Source organism: Eimeria tenella, genomic scaffold, assembly GCF_000499545.2.
Source record: "Eimeria tenella Houghton genomic scaffold, Eth_scaff34, whole genome shotgun sequence".
NCBI lineage: Eukaryota > Apicomplexa > Conoidasida > Eucoccidiorida > Eimeriidae > Eimeria > Eimeria tenella.
The window spans coordinates 82,275-105,130 of NW_013543186.1; the positions used below are offsets into that span (position 1 = coordinate 82,275).

The 22,856-nt window shown below is 49.6% G+C and overlaps 3 protein-coding genes across 3 annotated transcripts; 1 reads left to right on the plus strand and 2 right to left on the minus strand.

Moving 5' to 3' along the window:
• Nucleotides 1-3,707: 3,707 nt before the first annotated feature.
• On the plus strand, nucleotides 3,708-6,262 carry ETH_00018930 (uncharacterized protein; the record flags this gene model as incomplete). The annotated part of the gene is made up of 4 exons (XM_013376370.1): nucleotides 3,708-3,890; nucleotides 4,193-4,263; nucleotides 4,498-5,301; nucleotides 5,611-6,262. The coding sequence occupies 4 exons, from the start codon at nucleotides 3,708-3,710 to the stop codon at nucleotides 6,260-6,262; spliced, it is 1,710 nt and encodes a 569-aa protein (XP_013231824.1).
• Nucleotides 6,263-7,232: 970 nt separating this feature from the next.
• Nucleotides 7,233-7,854, minus strand: ETH_00018935 (uncharacterized protein; the record flags this gene model as incomplete). Its single annotated transcript, XM_013376371.1, has 3 exons — nucleotides 7,233-7,402; nucleotides 7,515-7,605; nucleotides 7,729-7,854. The coding sequence occupies 3 exons, from the start codon at nucleotides 7,852-7,854 to the stop codon at nucleotides 7,233-7,235; spliced, it is 387 nt and encodes a 128-aa protein (XP_013231825.1).
• A 160-nt stretch (nucleotides 7,855-8,014) lies between these two features.
• On the minus strand, nucleotides 8,015-19,646 carry ETH_00018940 (C2 domain-containing protein, putative; the record flags this gene model as incomplete). Its single annotated transcript, XM_013376372.1, has 29 exons — nucleotides 8,015-8,301; nucleotides 8,439-8,582; nucleotides 8,693-8,773; nucleotides 8,991-9,060; nucleotides 9,201-9,281; nucleotides 9,392-9,642; nucleotides 9,824-12,170; nucleotides 12,324-12,446; nucleotides 12,597-12,783; nucleotides 12,920-13,063; nucleotides 13,244-13,464; nucleotides 13,713-13,970; nucleotides 14,295-14,366; nucleotides 14,490-14,535; nucleotides 14,676-14,787; nucleotides 15,056-15,455; nucleotides 15,654-15,766; nucleotides 15,883-16,060; nucleotides 16,203-16,355; nucleotides 16,600-16,731; nucleotides 16,878-16,944; nucleotides 17,041-17,232; nucleotides 17,383-17,480; nucleotides 17,624-17,744; nucleotides 17,863-17,999; nucleotides 18,160-18,478; nucleotides 18,666-18,811; nucleotides 19,028-19,174; nucleotides 19,464-19,646. 29 exons carry the CDS (start codon nucleotides 19,644-19,646, stop codon nucleotides 8,015-8,017), a joined length of 6,810 nt encoding a protein of 2,269 aa, XP_013231826.1.
• Nucleotides 19,647-22,856: the final 3,210 nt, after the last annotated feature.

The following is a 22,856-nucleotide window of genomic DNA, read 5'->3' on the forward strand; positions in this document are numbered from 1 at the left end:
TTGAAGGGAGTGTTCGAAAAGCGGTGCTTTAGTGCACTGGGCTTACTTCAGCTGGAACAGAATTGGCAGGTTGGGCACGGTTGAAGCTGAAGGTGCCCCAACGCTTTTGCATTTTCAATGGTTTTGCACTTACTCACTAAGATGCAGCCGACCAGTTGCAAAGAGATCACTAGGTGCGCTCGGTTTACTTCAGGAAGACAGTTACGTAAGACGTTGGCATACCAGCAGCAGTCCGAGACGACTACTCCTTGATAAACCTGCCACTCGAGCTTTGCAAGGCCAAAACTAAGGGTGACACAGTCGGTTTGAAGTGCTGGAGAGGAGCAACAGCAGAGCTAGCTGCCTCGGGAAACCTGTGGATCGCTAAAGAGGAGGCGTGAAAGAGGCATGGAAAAGAGTTGGCTCTCAGCTTAGGACGGGAGCACTAGCAAAGTGGCTTAGCCATCCATCAGTTCATGGAGCGACAATGACCCCTGCTTTGTGCGATGTTCGAATACTGTAGGAGGACCCCTAATACATAAAGGCGTATTTCGTTGCCAAACTCCCCTCGAGGCGACGCAGATAGTGAAGTCATGAACTACCTCCACCCTCAATTTTATTCATTTTGGCGAGTGGCCTAGGTCAGAAGACGTTCAGAGGTACCGTCAGACATACTCGAGGTCCTCGAAGGATACACAAAGACTAGATGTAGGGCTTCTCCCGAAGCGCTCAGATTACCACCAGATTTTACGGTTGCCGGGCAAGCTACCTAATAACGCCCCCATATTTTCGTTACCACCGGATCAGCGTAATTTCCAAAAAGAAATCGCTGAAGTTGTCAGCTAGGTGGTGGTTAGATCCGGATTGCTCCCCAATAAGTGCTCCGACCGTCAAGGCTGACAAACATGATGCTGGTTTACACGATTGGGAAGTGCGCACGACGGTTCACGCATTAAGCGCTCTTACAATTGCCCCTGATTCTCGTCTACCCCGTGTCGAAACAAATTTACTGCTACGTAGTGCGAGCGCCGGGCTTGTGGAGTCTTGACGCAAACTTGACATACATTTTTAAGAGCAGGAATGAGCTGAAAGCGTGCTGAGCGAAGTGGCTCATGCTGGACATAATGCCATGATGAGCTAGATATTTTGCAGAGCTAGACTTGTGAGTTATGTGGTGCGAAATTTTGACAGAATGGCCATGCTTTATCCAGGTGAACTGAACTTATGTGGATACAATCAAAATTTTGTTTTTGCTTATGTAGACGTCCGGTCATGTTCTTGTGGTATATACTAGTGCGCTGGCTGAGGGCACCGTGCAATGACGCCTTGTACCTTGTGGGCAACAGACTCACGGCTGTACTTGAACAGTTAATCTATGCCACTCTTCCGAACATCATTTGTAGTCATTCTTTCTGACTAGTTGGGCTTCTAAGATTTCTTTTGGGTGTGAGAGCGGGTCCCGAATCTGAAGATGAGTCACCAAGACTGCTCCCCAAAGACTTGGTGCAATCCGATTTGCACACACAGCGGATTTAGTAATGGGGCTGTAAGCTTACCGTCTCTTCAAAGGATTCACATTTACAGCTACGGAATCTGCATGTTGTTTTGGGGCACGCGTGCAGCCATATTGGCTGTCTGCGCGTTCTCAAGGATTAACGCCATATATGTGGAGAACGCCCTCTCCTCCCTTTGGCTCGGAAAGCCTTTGTAGGGCAGACCAAAGCCACCAGGCTTTTTCAAGTGAAGCGTGATGTTTTCGAGGCCTAAGGTGTTGTTAAATTATGTAAAGTGTTGTTAAATTATTGGCTGCTGGAATGTGTTTACCAGCTGCAAATGGTAAGCTCACCGAGTCTTGTCCGCTATACGCAAGTTTGTAAAGGCTCGCGTGCAACGCCGCGGGTCAGGATCTCCTACACCAAGTGACTTTGGGAGAGTCATCCTGGTGCGAAGACAAGGAGCCTGGAGTGTCCAACCCGAATATTTCAAGCTCATAAACGAGTAGATGCGCTGCTCGAATGTGTGCGTAACAATTTAAAGGTTTCTAGGGTAAAATAAGGTGACTTGACGGTGTTTGATGGCATGGCCCACAGCGCGAAAGACTCTGTGGGATTCTTGCGAGTGTAAGCTTGCATCTTACTCTAGCTAGTAGACTTATGCAATTTGCTACAAAAATTCGTCTAATGCACTGCACTCGATAGAAGCACTAGATAGGAGAGGTAAGCTTAAAGCATTTGATCTCAAAGAGAGGCTTATTCCGTCTTTCACAGTAGGTATGAGTACGAGAAGCGCTACCGAACTGAGACAGCGAAACGCCCACTCAGCGTTCAAACGTATCCTTTCTTCGTGAGCCACTAGTGGGAGACTGGCCAAATTTTCAGCGCTGAGCTCTAGAGTCGCTTATATACTCGTTGCAGCTCATATTGTTCCATACAGGTAGTGAACAGTCGCTACTCTTCCGGATGTGAGGAGCCGGCAATACACTATTCTCTGACAGGGAGGTCAAACGCACTTACCTAGCTTTAGTAGCGGTAGCTCCAGTAACTCTAATTATTCCGCAAAAGAAAATGAACAATGGTGAAAGGCGTCGAACCTGTGAAAAAAATCATAGTTCGAGTTAAGTTGGCCAGTAGCGTCGCGAGCTCAACGCTACAGGCCAGCTCAAGTCGTACTATGATAGCGCGCGTTCAGGTCCTGAAATGTTACACTATTACTGGTGCTCAAAGCCTGCTTTGGCGCAGATTCATACATTCGCCTACACCGTTTTTGAATCTTGACTTCCTACCCGCGAAAGCTCCCCTATAAAGTGTGTTTACAAGTGCCTCGCTTCCGCGTAATTTCTATCTGTTAATTTCCGTGCGTGGACGTCAAACTTCATCTCATTGTGTGTGGAAATATAAAAAATAAGTCATAAATTGTTTCTTTTTGTCACCTCTCCAGTGCTTGACAGCTACGTTGTATAGATGGGCTTCACAAATTCCTGCATTCACAGTCTGACCGGTCCTCGCCTGTCTCCAACCCAAGGGACCAATCTCCTAAATTCATAGTTTGTGAAACATGTCACAGATAAATGCACTAATTTGTTGCATTGCACGCAGCCGATGATTGACCGGAATGCTCATGTCTCAAGACACGGTCCTAAAGTTCTCCTTTGGGTGTTGCAACCGCTGGCAGCGTCCATCAAAATCGAGTTAGAGCGGATTTGACAATCAACACATTGAAGTGGAATTCACTACGACTAACTGATGCATCCAGTCGGATTTCCATTGACAACACAAGGGACGGCAATGTGCACTATGGAGGGCCCTTGTTCATCTGCCCAGCGTGTCCTGGCGCTGTTGCTCAACGCGGTAGCAAGCCTCCCTACGTGCTTCCCACAGTGCTGCGAAGTCAACAAAGCTAGCCTGGCAGCTTCCCTCCCTAAGTACTCTTTGTTTCTTCGTTGAAATAAAATATTCTTGGGGGGGGGGGGAAGCAAGGGCTTCGGGGTGACACAGACCTACTTTGCTCGGTGCGAAAGGTCCTTTTTCATTGTACTTCGTGTATAATTCCCCTTAAGGAAAACTAGGTAATGCAGGCGCAAGTAGTACATCAGCGGCTTGCATATTCTCAGGAAGTGGCGGACCCCATTTCGTGGGGTCCGCCACTTCCCCAAGGTGGGCGTTGTGTGCTCAACGGTGTGAGATATTCCTGAGGCTTACCGTATTTGTGTGCTGTTGCCGCGGATAACAATGGAAAACGCTTCAAGCAAAAAGGGTACTTGCTCTTGTGAAATATGCCGGTTGCATCCCCACGTGAAGCGAGCGCTGCGGCGCATGCAGCCTCCTGAATTGAAGCTTTATTCACGAGCGGAGCTCATTGAGTTGCTTGAAAGGGATATCGCGGAGGCCCCACAAGCGGGACAGAGTACGCAGGTAGGCAATACCGAGTAGCACTGTATAGCAGCATCTAGCATCTAGCATCTAGCAGTATTAACAGTGTAGTTGGCTAGCGGTACAGTGACAGGGGGTCCGGATGTGCGCCTACGGCGCAAATGCCGAAATCGCACACTGTTGCATGGTGTCAGCACCACTGGCGCCGATGCCGCACTTGTGTAGCGTCCACCAAGTTTGCCGGGGTTACAACGCAGCCGGGAAGTGGTGAACAGACACCATGCGTGTTTTGCCAATATGGCTGCAAAATATGATGCAATCTAACCTTTAGGTTGGTGACACAGGTGGGATCTGAGGAGTGCTGGTGGCATCTTTGTGCCGCTGATGCTGCATTCCCCCTCTATGTAATACCCACGTAAGCACGAAAGATGGGTGCGCAGTGCTCTGGGTGCTGTATCACCGCTCCGCTGTTGTATCTGCTTGCGCATCTACAACTGGCGCCGTTGCAGGTGTCCCAAGGAGCCCATTTCTTACCGTTCTGCATTTGCTTTTTCTGCTCGCCGAAGTTGAATTCTCGAATTTGCTGGGCACATGGCACTTTCACTGGCACCTACGCGTTTACACCTTTCACATGCGGCTTTGTATTTAGGAAGGAATTCGTCTCTGCTCTTGCTTCATACTTGGCAAGTCGTGTTCTGGCCATCAGTCGTGACAGCAGCCGGACGAGCAGCAAATGCTGCAGTTGCAGTGCGGGAGCAGCCTGGAAAACCAGCAGTTGCTGCAGTCGCTGGAACTTTGACAGGCCTGTTACTATACTGGAGTGCGGAGCCGGTACGGGGCTGCTGGCTGCTCACGTGGAGCCACTAGTGCAGAAGAAACTCCAGTCAATACGGCATCGCAGCGTGTGCATCTCATGCTATCCCCAACAGCAACAGCAGCAAGACGCGGAGCACACTGGACGGGAGCAGGCGGCTTTGCCTGGACACTTGCCTGGCAGTCGAGTCAACGCCGGAGCAGAAAATAGCAGCTCAGGCAAATTTGCAGTGCCTGGTGATACCATCACAGCACGTTCCCCCCCTTCACAGACGCAACACACTGCAGGCAGCACCTCTGCTGCAGAGTCTCCCGTGGGTGCGTCATGCGAGCCGTCTCTCTTTACTTATATTGCTTCTGAGCCTCGAGCGGACCTTCAGTGGTGCCCTAGAGAATTAGGTGCGACGAGGGCTGGGTGTCGCTCTGTGATGCAGCAACACTGTCCGCAATTAGTGATTTGCTGCTGGATGCCCTTTAATGTAGACTGGACTGAGATTGCTCGCTCCAGTTGCTGCGCGTGCTGTAGAAGGGCCCAAGCACAGTGCTGTGGTGGTGACATGTCACAACGGCAGAGTTTTAACTGTCAAGTGAGGGAGTATGTGCTTATTGGACACGCGGAAGGGGGACTCGTGGGCCGCCCGTAAGTATTCGCGCCATTCTCACTTCTGCAGGGGCTGCGTTAGGTGTCCTGGTTATTCGTGAAATCTCTGCCGCTGCTTTTTCCATAAGGGACCAATCGCCGTTTGCCGTGACAGGGAACTTTGTTGTCAGGTTAGACTCGCGGTTTAGTGTGTATAGGACCACAGCCGAAAGCACTTTAGCAGTACCTTAGGATGTCGGCGACGTCACGGCGGATATTGGTTTTCATCCCCCTCCGTTGGTTTCTGTAAACGTGTGGTGCATACTCTTCTGCGCAACAATGCCATTTGCCCTTTTTAATTCGTCGCAGACTCGAGACATGGGGATTGCAGGGTCACCGCGTCTGTTCATTGCCTCTGGGCATTGACTATGAAGAAGTGGAAAAGTCGCAGGACTGGCAAGAACGCGGCAGTGGTAGCAGTCCTTATGGCGCTGGGACAGGCTGCTCAGTATCTGCTGCAGAGGCGCTGAAGGTGGCTGAGAACCAAAGGATGGATAGAAGCAAGAGGCGCAAACAGAGCACGAACGGCGACGCAACAGCGGAGGCTCGAAATTGGCAGTCAGTAAACAACTTCTGCTCTCTTCCGCCGGATGTGCCCGCATCCCGGGACTCTGGTCAAACACACTACGGCTTGGGGAAGCGTACAGATGGTGCTGCCAAGCTTGCCGGGGAAAAGGTAGTCGAATTCGGTGGCTTCGAGCTTTTGCCCCTGTTGGATAGACCGTATTACCGAGAAGGCTTTATACGACTCCCTTCGTTGCCGTTGCCTGCTGACATTAAGAAGATAGTGGGTGGTGAAGAAGCGAACCAGGATCGCCTACTACAGGAGCTGCAGCAGGCGCAGCCACTCAGCCGGTTTGACTCTCCCCATAGCCTGCGTGCGGGTTGCCCTCCCGCATCTCGAATTGTTGTGTTTCGCCGCATGCAGAGAAATATCAAAGGCGGCCTTGACAACAGATGACGCTGCATGTGCCCCTTCCATGGCGGGAAACGGGCGTGAGAGGGAAACCACGAGACTTGCAGGTTCTGAAGATATCTTGAGCCAGTAAATGAGGTATCATGAATCTCGTGACACAAATACTGATGTGAATGCGTGTGATACTGTAGTTAATACTATAAAATTATGAGAGTGAGGCATTATGCTCAAAATTTGTGCCTTTAAGTGGGAGAGTGGAGCGCTCGTCGAAACAGTTCTAGAAGTACACACGCACGAGCACACTGTGCGACTGAAACGAGCCAAGTTACAAAGGCCAGTAAAGATAAAATTTGTCATTTCTTGGCATTTGCACACCCGCAGAACCATTCGTATGCGGGAGGCGTGCAGCGAGGCCCTTTGCTTTAAGCTCCCTACTTGCAAAGAGCTGCCCAACGGAGGATCTGAACATTCAGTGCCGAATTCAATGTGGGGAGAGCCCATTCAATACTTAGAAAGAACCCCGTGACAATCGGCCCAAAGTCCAGCAGTTACACAAAAAAAGTTGGAACTGTATGTCGCGTCGATCCACGCAAATGCACAAGTGATGTATAGCCCGAATATCACAATCTAAACCCTTAAACTGAGACAATGCACGGCACAGCACAGCTGACAAGTTCGGCTCCAACGAAAAAATGTCCCACTATGAAGGTTGCCCCGTTTGGTCCTCGCCACTCTCAGGGGTTCGTGCGTCCGGAGAATGTACTTGGCTGCCATCGGTCGCTTCTACTGGAGGCTTTGTTCTCTGTTTTGTATGCGGCGGCTTCCTGATACGGGTCATGTGGCTTTTACGCTCTTGCGAAGACTGAGAGGAGCGAAACAGCAAGAACACCAGCACCCGCCACTATGGATCACAACAACTAAATATTTAAAGAAATTCTCGACGCGACGCAGATATCAAACTGTAAACGGAAAGGCTGATGCTGCTTAAAGCGTGTCAGAAGTGAAGGGCGTCACGTCATACCGCCAGAGGTACTTGGGCACCGAAGAATAGCCAAGTACTAATGACACCTCCCATCAAAGGATAGCACTTGCCCGTTACGACATAGGTTATATTTTCGACAGGCATATCTAATAGACGACGAAACCGACGACTCCCGCCCAAGTAGCTACGGATTTCGGTAGAGTCTAAAATATAAGCAAAGCACAAATATTTCATTGGTGGCGTGCTGTTCCTTAGCTAGCTCAGCTGCTCATCCTCACAGCATGAGAACCTCAGGGTGGGAAGAAAGAATCTCACCGGATGTTGCCAAGTGAATAGGGAAACCGCAGAAGACATGGTTCGGCTTCACAGGAAAAACGTTCTGTTGCCACAGGTAGTAAATCTGCTCCTGGAGGCAGTAGCACGCAGACAAGGCCAACAACGCAAATTTTGAACAACACAGAGAGCATAACCATAGCCTTCTAAAATCAACGAAATGGCTGACAAGTCGAGTGTTTTGCGTAAAAATTACCATGCGGTAATACCAATTCCACTTCGCAACTTGTTCGGCTGCGTAGGTTCCACTAGAAACTGGCATTTTCCATTCCGTTGGAACTCGCGGTTCCTGGATCACATACAACACTGCACAAACTGCCATGCGTTAAGGTTCCAGCAAAACACTGAGACTACGTTTTGCAAATGGGAACACCTGCTGAATCATGCAACCAAAATGCCTGCTTAACATACGACGCGCTTCGCCGCTATTAGCTTCAACTATGATGTCTTTGCATGGCAGATGTGACACATGCACACAATAGTCAATGACAGAAACTCGCCTCTGAGAAATCTGCACTCCCCTCTCCAGCTTCCTGTTCATCCGCCGATTCTTTCCCTTTCTTCTTCAAAGTTGTACGCGTCTGTCCTGGTGAAGCCAAACCCATTTTGACAAGGTCAACGCCCCCGTCAAAGCTTGTGTATTCCTTTTCGGGCGATTTTGGTGGCTCAAGAAGCTCTCCGTACGGATCCAACTCTAAAAGTTTCGTCTCGCGTTCAAGCTGCATGGCCTCCACCTGTCTATCGCTACCCCGCATTAGAGGATCCTTCCCTGAGTCAAACATGCAACACTAGTTCAATGAAAGTTGGATCATGCACGCTTCTGGCCAAAGGAATATTACTGCGTCCACTGAGTTGCTACCAAGAGCAGGCACATCTCGAAGTGTCATCAAGCAACTGGAAGAATACCTGCGAGTCTGCCCGCCTCGTATTTCTGTTTCGCGTATTTCATATCAAACCCTTGAGGTAGACCGTCTGCTTTCGTGTTCGGACGGGCGGAAGCCCCAGGATCCATAAAGTCTGTAGCACCGAATTGCCTAATACGATCCACCCCTGCAGATAAGGGGGCAGCAAAAGATACTACATGTGCAAGAAGCACGTAGGCTATTATGACATCAAACAAAGACAAGGCTATAGGTCACTGCCACACGGTCAAAATGTACCTCCACCATCGACGTATTCCCTTTCCCCTGTGGTCGGATTCATACGAAATGCGCCTTGCCGCCGGCCACCTGCAATTCTACCTGAAGCAGACACAGAAAATGAGCACAGGTTGACAAGACTAACGTCCCTTTCTAATTAAAGGCCTATAGAAGCACTGCAGCACGCTGCGCTCCACGTGAGTGTCAGAGGATAGGCACGAACACAACATTGACTCTGTTCAATGTGTGCACACCGAAGGCAAACGCGGACATGCGATGCTGAGTGGCAGGCTGAAGCGATAAAAACACCAAGCTTTACCTTGATTTAGCGGGACACCACCAACGGGGCTACTCTGCTGCATGGCTCCTAATGCCATATTCCCGTAAGGCTGCGAACAAATTGAAGGCCAAGTTCAACTATGTATCATTTCGCAAATCTTCTGGGTTCACAAAGAAGCATTAGTGATGCAAAGAATTCAGGAGCAAGCCTTTCGAGGCCGCTCCAACGTGAAAGGGAACACAACCTTACTTGCCCTCCAGTAGTTGTAACCGCGTAGCTGTACTCATTGACTCCCGTGAGCGGGTTGTATATCATTCCTTCTGGAGCTGGCTGCAGCAAAGCAAATTTTATCAGTGAGTCAGTGTTGCCTCCACTAGGTCCGCCTGTCGCCATGGCACTACCATGCGTCTATAAAACATAAACTCCTAGCTACAGCTTACAGGAGGCCCAGAGACAGCATTTTCGGGTGAATTCCAGTTTCGTTGGACTTGGTCGTAGTCAATATCAAGCATCATTCCGTGCTCTTCATCTGTCTCAAACTTAACCGCTTTCTCTCTACGTTCACCAAGCCTAGTCGCAGATGCTCTTACACGGTGTCCCTCCTTAACTAGGTTTTGAGATGGAGTGAGATTAACTGGAATGGCCGGAGATGATACTGCTGATGCCTTATTCCTAAGCGACGAAGTTCCCGCTGAAAAAAAGTACAAAGGCTGACAACATTCTTGGTGTAGGGGCGGTACAAGTCACATGACTACCGCTTTTACTATCTTTGCTTCTGCTTGTAGCAAAACACGGTGCTTTGGGATCTCTGGGAGCGTGAAGAGAACCCGCATGGGGCGCTGCCGGTCCTTTCAACGCTGCTGCCAGCGCACCTGGTGGGTTCTCGGTTCTTCCTGATGCCACGACAGACGCTGTCGCCGAACGAAAATTTCCCGACAAAAACGACCTCCTTGCCTTCTGCAAGCATGACGCGTACGCTTCTTTCATACGTACAGATACGCCGGTCCATGATCCCCCTTCAGCCATATATTGGCACGTTTTCGTCTCATTATCCATGCATGCTACCTGCGGTTCGGCTCCACGTCCTTCCGCACTGGATGTTGCCTCAGTCAAAGCGGCAACTCTCTCTTCCGATGTTTTAGAGAGCATTTCGATGTAATCTGCAGGTGCTGATTTTGTTGCTGGAACAGAAGATTCAGCAAGTGCCGTAATAGACTCACAGCTACCGGAGGCCCTACTGACGCAATTATCCCTGTTGCGCAAAATCCGCCTCTTCAGAGTACTTATCGAAGAAACAACAAGAGGGTTTTGTCTATCCTGATGGCTGGAAGGGAGTGGCTCGCACAAATCGCTTTCCGGCAAGGAATCTAACGTGCCCCTCTCGCTTGTGAAGGATTGAGCTCGGAGCGCCTCCAAGTCCACGCTTTCCACCGAACCTCCTTCACCTTTCCTCTGTCCTCTACGGTGCACTGGTAACGTTGAATGGACCAGATATTTTCCTTCCAGCTGATGAAACCGCCCAACTGCCTCTACGTGCTGCTGCAAGGACTGCCTTTTGCCCGAATTTATTGCCAGTGCAACGTGAGACTTCTGCTGCTGACGCATCACTGTTGCCTCTCTTTCCTGCTCCTCTGCAGAATACCCAGCAAGCCACTGGAATTTAGCCTCCTTGACGCGTCCTTCCCTCAGTTCGTTGACATTTCGAGACGCTGAAGTGTGTTTGCTTCGCTTTTGCTCCGAAGAGGCATCTGATGCGGTGTTTTCCTTGCCACAGAGCGTTTCAAATGTTGTTGTGCTGCCGTACCTGCCGAGCGGAGCCGCTGACTCATCTGGCGTCACGTCGCTCAGGAATTCTTCCTCGCTTGCCCGTTCACCGCTTAATTTGCTGCTGTTGCTGCCCCTGCTGCTGCTTCTGGCGCTGCTACTTGGAGAAACATAAGCCTCTGTTGGCACTGAATCAGAAGACTCGTATTCTGAAGCTGTCTGGTAAGATCCATGGCTGGATGGAGGCTCACTGTCAAAGCCCTTCTTGAATACGCGCAACTGTGTGACTGTTCCTCCACCAGTTGTATGTACCCACATATCACTGGCTTCCTCACTGACTTGCTGCGTTCGCACCGTGGCAGCACGGGCCTCCATCTGTTCATACACCTTGCGTCTCAACTCCTCCTTGAGAAGCAGATGCGCATGCTTTGGCTCATCCGCTTCTCCGCTTGAAGCATCGCAAGCAAAGCGGCTCGTTTTTCCACCCACAACGGCGTGGGCAAAATGTAGTTTTCCGGTCGGCGGCTTTGCGAATTCGTACTGTCGCTTTTTCCGTCTTTTTTTTTGCTTCATTGAAGTCGCCGTACGCCGCCAGGGGACACCCGCGCGGCGTTTCATCCACATAGAGACAAAGGTCTTCCCGAAAAGAAAAGGCTGTAGTCCTGAGCTTCGAATATGCTGGTCGAGCTCCTGAGCGAGAATTTGACAACCTTGCGCAAGACTACGCAACAAGTGTGTAGAGGTGTCTTGACCCACTGCATGTTCTACCGACACCCCTCCACTGACCGCTCTTCCCGCACTCCCGTCAATTGAGGTATTATTCGTTACCGGAGCTCGCAGAGCGTCTGTGTTGCAGTCCTTGCTGCTCGCTGCCGCAGCAGCCGCTGCTGTGGCACCAGAAAAGAAAGACCTCGTTTCGGCCTCTGCCTGGCCAGTCAGCTGATGCTTCTTCTCCCCGCATAAAAGGCGGAAGCCTTCAGCTGCAGTTCGCCGCAGCATGCATTGCAGCTTCCGCAGCCTGCACCGCCTACTCTCCCTAGGTGGTTTTGTGCGATACGCTGCACCGTTGTTGCAACCACGATTGAGAAAATCCTGTGTACGCTGAGCTCTTGCGGATGAGTTGAAGGACGCAACGCTAGAGGACCTAGATGGGATGCCCGCGGCATTTTGAGGAGTTGTGCTGAAACGAAAACCTGAATTAATCACGCCCTCTCCCCCGGGTGTTTTCTTTGCTTTGTCTATCCACCCGCTGTTGCCTCCTCCAACCATGTAACCTTTCACTAGCTTGGCCTCCTCTTGCTCTGCCCGGCGCCGTTCTGCTTCATAATCTACCAGAGCTGCCGTAGCAGCATCTACAGGATTGAGTGGGACTTCATAGACAGGCGGACCAGATGGGGCTCTGGGCGTCTGCAAATGTAAATATCCTCCTTGTTGACCTCCCAATCGTGCGGCATCCTGCAGAGTATGCACACCGAAAATGCAAAATACCACCGATATCAGGATTATTACGTAAAGCGGTCTAGCGAACCTTCATTAAACTTAATTGAAGCTCGGCACTGCCAAGGGTGCCACTTCATCTCTCCTACAGCTCTGAAGAAAAATCTTCACCTCGGGTGCAACATAAGTTCCCTCGCCTGTCACAGTAAACGGATCGTAAAAGCCTCCCGGTGGAGGGTTCGCAGCAAACAAGTCCTGGAAGTCACTGTAACCTTCTCCCATCATTTGCAAAGCCTGCAAGCATTTAAAGCAGGAGAAACTCCACCCTAATGCCTCAAAGTGACGACGCACGCAGCTCCGCCTAACAACACAGAAGCCTACGGACCTGCATAAACAGCTTCTTTCAGCCCAAAACTGCTTTAATCATCACCAGCAATTACTTACGCCTTGAATTACTGGATCTGGCTCGACACCCTCTCCCAAATTCGGAATATTAGGAGCCTGCACTGCATCGAAAAAGTCATAGTCGGCCTTTACGGATGCACTTGCATCCGCCATTTCTTCTGGAAAGCTGGACCAACCAAGGTGGTTTGGGGGTGGGCCGGGATTGTGCGCCTCGTCCAAGTGGAGTCTGTGCAAAAACGACCCGAAAGACTGCGCGCGCCATATACATCCACAATACAAGAGCTGCATTAACTGAATATGCGAAAGGTGCCCACAAGACTCATGCTTCTGAGGCGCCTCTTTGATGCCCGGTGGATATCCACCTGAACTCTAGAAGATCCAAGTAAAATAAGAGCTTTGACAGCATCTCTTCCCGATGCTCGAAAGAAACGTCGTTTCCATTCTTGATGCGCTGCATACGAATGTGTTCAACTACGTTTCCCACTAGATCTTCAGCGAGTAGCTGACTGGAAAAGCACAGGCAACAGACGAAGTAACATCCGCATGCAACGTGAGATTGCAACTCCGCTACGCGCTCAACTGATTGGAAACGACCATCTCCACGGAAGAGAAACCTCCATATCCCTGGCGGCGCCTCAGAACAACGGCTGCTGAGTCGGTATCTCAAGCCATACACAGAGCCTCACCACTTTTTATCGCGGATAGGAGTGGCAATGATGATGTCTGTTTCAATGGGATCTGCGGGTTCCGTGAGAAGAGGACGCCACTTCCACAAATCATCGAAATCATACGTGATGCAAGCTGGATGAAGGTTTTGTAAATTGCCCCAGAGTTGGAAGTTGTTAAAAATGACTTCAATAGAACTATAAGGCACATATGAAAGAGTAGACTCGGGTTTCAGTAGATCCTGTACGGACACAAGCAACCTCGCTTTAGAGAAGGTGCTAGACAAGCATATCAACGATCTACGGAAGAGCTAAAGCCAGAATTAAGGCCCACAGCACGAGTCGCATGACGAGAATCTTGAAGCAGCTTTCCATTCAATGAAGCCCTCGCAAACGAGGAGGGCACAAATGGGGTGAACCGTAAACGATAACAAACATTCGCTTGCGTCACTACTACGCCTTAGCAAATAGTGCCGCACAGGCAACAAACCTTAAAAGGAGTGATGGGAAGTTTATCTAGCTGTTCCTGCATCATTTTTCTCAACTCAGTCTTATCAAGCTTTGGAACAACCCGTTTAGACTTTTCGGGGCTGTTTAGTTCTGTAAATGTGCCACCTTCCTCCAGCATGACCGCATCTGGGTCTAGCCTTTCATCTGGCGCTACATCTTCCCCCCAAATTTCAGAGTCTGGGACCGTTGCACCCTCTGCCGCCAAGCGGGCCGCATCCGCAGCAGCTGCTGCTTGGGACTGCATGAAATACAAAAGCGAGGTGTTAGCATGTAAAGACTCAGGCGACCGTCTCCTTGACTATTTCTCACAGCTTTAGTCCATGAAAACGGTAATAGTCTGCTCGTACAGTAAATTCTGCTCTTCGAGCAGGGTTATGCTGTTGGCGCGGGTTAAAGCTATGAAGAAACTGTGAAGCAATGTACTTGTCTGCAGTAACGGGAGATACAGCATCCCTAGACAAAGATCACCTGCGCTGTGCTAAGGCCCAACGGAAACCCAACCGAAGGGAACTAACAAACCTTGAGCTCAAGGCCACTACACGTCGCTTGCATCAAAACTAACCTCGATCCACGAGAACCATTCTTCCAGATAGGTCCCTTCCCAATATTTTTCAGCAGCATCTTCTAGCGGTTCCTGCAACCCAGTTAAATACCACACCACAAGGTAGGAAGGGGCAGTTCTAACCGCAGCGGAGTGGAGAATCAGTATAATGAGTTGACCTTTGCACAATGTGGCCCGAGAGTTAATGCGGCTCACCTTCGGCTGAAAGTTCTCCGGCGGTCCTTTCGACGGATAGCCCCACCTGAAAATTAGTTGAGACAGCAAAAAATTAGAAGCATGCCAGGACACATTCCGGAACCCTGACAGGGACTCGAAACTCAGTAGTCCAATTTTGGTGTACGCAGAATGTTTTGGAGGCAGTCCTCACAGATATCGAATTACCTGTATGGGAGGCAGTAGCGTTTACGATTCGTTGGCTCCCAAAACACTATCCATCCACCAGCATGACGAGTCATGACCCATGCATGATCAGTAGCATATCCATCAATGGTGCCTGCGAAAGACAGACCGAGCAAATTGGCCCCCTCTCGCCGAATACAAAGCTCTCAAATGTAAGCTTACTTTCGGCTGGAGGAATGCTCGAGCCTCCAAATGGCAAATTGCCACGGTGTTCTACGGCTGCTGTAACGGTCAATACAAAATAATGAAGCGGTGGAGGGCCAAACGCGTGTGCCTGTTTCACAGTGCTTAGGGTGAATGATTTCGCCCTTTGCCACACTGGCAAAACTTTGGCAAAACTTTTAAAGAAACATTCGGCTCGCCTTTGCAAACGTATGCGTCATAATCCAGACCGAGAAGGCAGCTGCATAGTAGGACAGCGTGGTCATTCACGCCGCCCCTTCGGGTAGTGAGAAGAGAGGCAGGACTCTGCCACCTCTGGAACTCGCCTTCGCGCAGCTGCTTCGGTGAAAACAGGTACGAAATGTTGCTCAGCCAATGCAACAGCTCCCCTTCCACAGCCAGCTGTGCTGGCACGGCAATTGGCACCACAAATGACGGCAGCGGGAATATCAAGCGGCTCTGGGAATGTTCCGCAACGCTGACAAACCGTCTCTCTTTCGGAGCCTCGGGAAACCACTGCAAATACATTTTTTGCCACCGTCTGAAATCTTTATTCCACCGGCGCTCTACCTGCATCCAGATGTCGTTTGAGTTTTTCACCTAAGTGCGCAAATACCAAAAGCAAGCAGGAGTAAAAAAGGGCGGCCCCCGCATATGTAAACAGCATGCTACGGATGACTGGAGAAATCCACTCAGTGCCTAAACCTTTTGCAATAGCAGCCGTACATCGGCCACCTTCTCCCCCTAATTACATGAACGAGCGTCCTACCAGTGCGGTGTTGTTCCGTGAATGCTTACGATGGGTTGTGGAGGCATGTCAACATCTTCAGGCATCGGCGGAATGAAGAACACTTCGCACCATAGCAGACTCTTTTCGCCACTGACTTGAGGCAAAGTAGACCCTTTGAGCTCTTGAAAGCAAACAAAGTGCAGAGGAAGCACGCACTCTACAAACCCAAACAAGGACCCATTTTCTGTCGCTGCCATATCGTCCAGGAAGTTCGTTGCACATACGTTCATCGCTCACCAAGCACTCTTTTCAAGACTAAAGTTTCGTACGGCCACTCATAAGGGGGCACCACAACCCTGTCATCTTCTGGCAATACAGTCTCGCCAAATCCTGAATAGTCAGAAGCGTCCCTATTAGCAAACTCAGCCGGCCTGCCGTCAGGTAGCCGAGTCTTTTCGTCACTTTCTTCAACTCCCTGGACCCATTGCACAAGAAAGCCAACTCCTGCCTTGCCGAAACCAGCCGGCATCCTCTGACACTAGAAGTCTATCGCCGTATATAGTCAGCAAACACAAGTGGCAAGCCACAGTATCTCGATATGCTCAGCGCCGTCTCACCACAGCAAGGCTCCTCGTGTCACGCTGGCCTTCTTTCCAAAGAAGATGAAGACTTATGTCCGCCCCTCCAAGAAAGTCAGATGTTGTGTCGTCTGAATCCCAAACCTCGAAGGACAACTGGCCCTTCGCGAACAAATCTAAAGGTAGTGTATACTGCACCGCAAATGCACCAACTCCGGCGGGGAAAAACTTGCTCAACACGTCTGCTACTATTGCGCGCAATCACAGTTTGAGCGATACTAATTTAGCGATTATGCCTCATTTCTCGGTGATCAGTTACCCCACGGTAAAGAAGTGCGATGGAGCCTAAATCCGGCCGGTGACGGGCAAGCCCGTGTGTTTCTAGATGCCAGAAATCACGAACTCACTGCCGAAACCGAGAGTGAGTAAAACGTACCTTCCGAAAAAGAGGACTCGTTCGTTCCCGCGGATCTAAGAGTCTCACTGGAAAGTAAAAGCTTTGGTTGAACACCGGGCGGAGCGTGTTTTCTCTCCTCGCCCCCTCATTAACCATTCCATCCCACTTCACCTAACCACGGAGCACGCCATCGTGCAATCAGACAAATCGAGCAATTCCAGAAAATACTGAAAACTAGTAAGCCTTTGGGCACAAAGAATTGAAGTCGCCACTCCTAAATTCTAAGCAAGATGGCACTCCCCCCTTGAAAAACGTACCTTTACCATCGGGTTGGAACTAAAGGAGTCCGCATTGGCTACTGGAAGATTCTCGCATTTGAATACTCTGGTAAAAGTACGCAGATAGCGCCATGCAGGATGTTCACTATCGAGTCTGAAGCCACTCACGAACTGGGATGTGGCTGGGGGCAAAGTAGCTTACCTCACAACAAGATACTGTTCCTTCAAGTTAAGTTGAGTAACAAGAGCGGTCCCTGCCACTGTCTGCATTGGTCGAAAAGGTACGTTCTCGTAGCCCAAAACCCCGACAGACCGAACAAAACATCGAATATTTCCAATTATTTCGCCTTGTTGAAATTTTTTGGGATTCGTCGTTAGCTTCTTGACGACACCTCTGCAAGCAAAAATCAAAGCTCCCGATTCTCAGCGCTGCTACCCTACTCATGACGAAGTCGTCTGGCCTTGAACCTCAGAATTGAGAGTAGCAAACTCCTCGGGAGACGCTAGATATGTAACAGAAGCAAAGACTTGCTAAGGGGCTTACCTAAAAAGTGGATACGTCGTGACGGACTTCAGTGACATAATGCAAACCCCGAGCTGTAGTGGTGGCCTGTACCACTGGTGTTCAAACTGGCACGCCACCTATTATCACAAAATGCTCGCACGATGAGTGCAGCTTTCTAATACGCGAGTACTGCAGTAGTGGTAATCCTCATGCAGAGTTCTTCGCAACTCAGGCAAAATTAGTGAGGATGCAATACGTGACCCTAAAAAAATTGCCTCACTGTCACGACAATGTATTGATTGCTCAAAGATGGCAGTGTGCCGCGAAAAGAGAAGAATCCAGCGTAGGACCAGTAATTGCTGAAGCTTGTGTGAGTTCTGGATACGGCGCGTCGTAGAGATCTGAAACAAAACACAAAGAAGCCTCGAGTCGATCCCTTAGGATGTTTGGGACGGCCGAGGGAACAGACGAGCACAGCTGACAGTCACACGTCGCGGTTAGTGTAAGCCATTTGTGTACCTTCCTTGAATAGGAACGTTGAGAGACAGAGCTTTTGCGTGGCGCTGAAGCTTGAGCGGCATTTTCTTGTCCGGTAGGAACCACCAGCTGTCAAACACCATGTCGACGTCAAAGACTTCATTTAGCTGTAGAGATACCTGTAAACAATTGTGTAGTTAGCAGAAATCGCGTTGTGCGTCCGTGCGGCAACTGTACATTCGCCCATTGTGACTTTCTCCCTAAAGACCTTCACCTTATGGCGTAATAACCAACCAACTTTCTCCCTTAGCCTTTACTTGAAAGTGTAGAAACGCTCACTCTCATCTTGTGTACTTCATAGCTACGTTTACTGCCCGGGAGTCTGCGCTTCAAAAGAAGCTGAAACTCCGGCTCCATGTCAATTATTTCCTTGAGGGTAAGGCGTGCAGATGCGTACAGGCTGTTGAATGAGAAGTCACTAATTTTCCACTGCTCTACTGTAATGCAAAAATTGTGGAGCTGGTTATACGGAAGCAAAAAGACTTTCAGCGGCCAGACCACCAGAGGCGCAGCAAGAGGGCGGTATTCTCCCGGACCCAATCTATAGCCTGGCGTGTACAGAAAACGGCGGCGTAGCGAGCCACGAATAACTCTCTTTCTGAAGCAGCATGAAGACATAAAGTGAGCTACGCAGAAAATGGCCACGCAATTTACTTGTCGGTAGTCGCATGCAGCACAGCAAGGGGTGCATAGTGCTGAACGCGAAATATGCACCCGCACTAAGCTGAGGAGCTTGCTATGACCACTTTAAAACGAGGAATGAATATATGCATCTCAAAGCCCACCTGTTAACATGGCCAAAAGTAATTGAGTAAAAAAAGTATTGGTCCTTCGTTTCGAGATTCATAAAGGAGTTTATGAAAAACGACGACTCCCACATTCGTCGCCGATCCATGGGATCAAGTGCCTTCGATCGGCGGTCCCGTCGAAGCTGAAATGAGTAGGACAAGAATTTACAGAGTTTGGTCCCTGGAAGAAAGCCTGACACATGTCCTGTCCAGTGCGGTTTAAGAACAGCTACAAGTTACATATGCTCTCTAGAAAAAATTTAGGGTCAGGATATGCCATTCAAAAGGTTCTGTACGCGCAAGCTGTCTACCCTCCGCACGCCTTATCTAAATTGGCTTGTGGCCATGTAGCAACTCACTCGGTCAATTTCGTCAAAGTCTTCATCGTCAAACTCAAAAGTTCCCGAGCTCTCACTGCTGCTGCTACTCGTTGTGCTGCTGCTCTCTGAACTACTACTGCTTTCGCTGCTGCTGCTTTCAGTCGAGCTCCCAAACGTGGCTTGATACTGAGGTAAAGCACAATTCTGCACAGACTCTGCGTGTGGTTCCATGGGAATGGAAGCTAACCACAGCTTACTATTTTGGCTGCGTGCAAATGCTAAAATTGCGCAGACAGGTTCGACGTAACTCCACACGCTGAGCAACTGTTACAAACAAGTAAGCTACTGAACTGCAACTCAGTTGGCTCGGGTGAGGACAAATGGACCGCTTTTGCTGTCTATGGCACTAGCCAGCAAAGGCGGCCCATTTTTGAATAGAGCATGCTGGTGTCTTTAATCAGCACTGATGTCTGACTTTCTGCTTTCCAACTCTTCTCCCGTATGCGTCAAAGTCAAAGAGCTGAACGCCTTTGGGCTCCTCGACTACCCCTTCTTCACCCTCGTCAGGCTCGCTCGCTTTGTCCCCAAGAAGATCCTCGTTTGGGTTTTGCTTTGCAGCGCCTCGTAGTTGCGAGACGTCCTCGCGATTTGAGTCCATGGTGGCACAGTGAATTCCAGTTTTCTGCCAGACACCCTGCGGTCATGCATGGTTGGGTGGTATGTCTCACTCGAAGCTCAGGGCTTAATAGCGTAGCTCTGCGTGCTACAGTTAAGCGAGAAAGCCGCAAACAGCAGTCAGAAAGAACCATATATGTGGATGTTAAAGGGAAATGAAGACAGGCTGTTGCACTTTGCCGGACCTCGTCAGCAGCCGAGGATGTGAAGAAGCCGGCGCAATGGTAGGGGCTGGCTGACAAAGTGTGTGCAACAGAGCTCTGCCATTGGGAAATTGTTTTTAAGTTCTGTTCATCTTAACAGCAGCCCGACATTTAGACCGATGTATATACGCGAATACCTTTTCACGGCACGATGGACGCCGTAGAGGTAAGCACTCAAGTAAGCTCGTACTGAGCACGGCCTCGCCTCACTCCCACGTGATTAGTCTTTTCGCTCCTAAAGTACTTTCAGACCCAAGTAGGGTCAAGGAGCCCAAATAGACCCTCAAAAAGCAAAGGAATTAAATCTGTTTTTTTTCTGGCCTCTCCCAGGTCTTCCGCGTCCCTTGGTATGCCCGCACGTTGCACTGCGTGCTGTTAGCTCAAATCCCTGGCCTTCCAGCCAAATATCCTGAGCTAAGTCTCGTAAAAAAGCAAGATTTCTCGAGCTATAAACTCTTCATTAATGGTTCATCCGTAGGGGATATTAGTTGTTGCGCCTTATGAGGGTGTGCCAGTGGGACATTGTAGTGCTACACTACACAACCGCAGCCATGTAGCAACGCCAGCGTTGTGCATTGCACTACAGTATTGCGCAGGGCTAACCTCCAAATACTGCAATATGTCGTATTATAAATATAAAGCATAGTTAGAGAAGTGTTAGCTAAACAGACTCGGCACGTGTCACACACTATACTAGGGTACTCTGCAGATAGACCAGGACTGGGGGCTGACCGTCCCACCGGTACAGCCAGCAGTGGCACGCTCACCAAACCAAGAGACGCAGCAGGTCCCTTTGAAGTAATGACAAAACAAAAATAAAAATTAAGACGTTTGCCTGTTCGTTTGTTTGCTGATTGTGGCGCTAATAGGCGTGGTTCGCACTCGCCTATTAGCACCAGGAGACTATTCTTAGCTCACAACAGCTCAGCACTATAGTTAGGCTACTATGAAGGGTTACTGAGCTTCCAGAATAAGTAAATGCAGAATCAGAGTTTCAGCTCCTCTGAAATAGTTCGGCATGTACGTTCCAGTTATGCAATGAAGTAATGGACCACTACACTGCTCAGGACACTATCTTAACGGGCAGGCAGCTTATCTCCTGTACACAGAGCTCATGAATATACAACAAAAGTTTTATCCCGAATCGAAATTCAGCATAAAAAGCCGAGACGTCAACGGCACCATGATCACTCCCTAGCGGCAACGGGACAGTAGCTCCCTTCCACGTTGTCCAAAGCCTATCAACTCAGATATATCACGCACAATAGTTGCTCGAGGTGATGCAAACTAAGCGAGTGAGAAGCCTTCAAAGCAGGTGGATGTGCGCTGCAGAAGGAATTTTGGAGGGGCGTCCAAAATACGGTTCCCTTACGAGCGTTTTGAGGAGAGCCAAAAGGCGTTTTTGCTAGTGAAGTATCCCAACAAGGTTCCCGTCCAATGGATGTGTCTCGAGAGCACCATGAATCCAAATGAAAAAGAAATGGATTGAAAATGAATTACTACGTGAGTTCTGCACAACGTACAGAATAGCAGGGAGCGAAGAGGTGGCTGTAATGCCCAGACATTGGAGTGGTTCGCCAGCGAGCCTATAGTGAGCCTGTAGTGGCCTAATCAGTGAAACGAACACAATATAACGTAATATTAGTAACTAATTAGATCAACTAAGCAAGATATAGAGCCAACCGGCTATGAGCGCCAGCTGGCTATGAGCGCCAACCGGCTGGCGCCATCCAGGTATGAGAACCAACCGCCTGTCAAGATTTTGGGGCTGACAGAGTTGCGGAGACGCCGACCCACCTTAGGGAGTCAGAGCCGGAGAACAAATCTTTTGTAGTCTCTCAGGGACCAAAAGGGACCTGGAATGTGCCATGAGGCTGATTATGTGGACTGAAGGACTGCTTATGAGATTCGTTGGGATGTTACTCGCAGGGAATAACTTAGATCTATACATATTGGCAGCAGTGAGCCCGTTCGTGCTGCACTGGGGGGCTCATCCGGGAAATATCCCCGGAACAAGCTCGCTCGCTGAGTAGCTAACTGTACTTCTAAAGGTGCCTCAAGTGTAGTGCACATCGAACTTCGTGGCGCACAAATAGGGCGTTCTTCTGGCAAATCCTCTAGCTTTGACACATACCTCATAAAACAACGCCAAAATAACCAATAACCCGATATCCTTCGAGTCTGTCAATTGAACTTCCTTTAAAGTCAAGAAACATAGTTCTGCTTCCATGGCCTGTTTGGGGCGGTGCCCCACACCAGTGCCGGGGTCATCGCCAGCCTCAATCTTAGGATATTCACAGATGCTTCTAGTTTACATATGCCATCTTGCCTACAAATTGCTTTAGTTCCTTACTAGCTGCGCTCGTTCAGCGTGCGGACATCTTGAAGAGCTAGGCACAAGTCCAGCAGTTCCTAAGCACCGTAAACTATTGCCGTATGTAGATGGGGCCGGATTGCTCATTTGTTAACCCCGCTCGTAAGGATTCTCCATTTCAATGGACAGAAGCTCACAAACAGGCGGGGCAGCAGCCCAAGCAGCGCCTAGTTCATTATATTACACTACCGGCCCCTACCACCTCACAGCCTTTGTATCTATACACTGATGCCTCAGGCTACGCCATTAAGGGGTACTCGAGCAAACTGGCAAGCCCATCGTGTTCCTCAGCCAAGTTATGAACCCCACTCAACAGATGCGTGTAAACAGAGACAGGGCGAATGCATTGGCACGAACTGAACTATACAGTACAGCAGAATAAAACGCAATAATAAACGTGCACTAGATTGTAATACCTTAAGTAGGCGCATGCAAGACAGAAATCAGTTTACACTGTGGCACACTGCATGACAAGATGAGTAAAGCAAGGGAGGCGTCCTGTGAACAGATGAAGCGGTGCAGTCAGCATTGCACGTTTTCAAGCAGAGAATTGCTTACTTACATACAGAGCTGACGCGTATGAGCTTCTGTCTACAGAAGCTGCACAGTACACAAA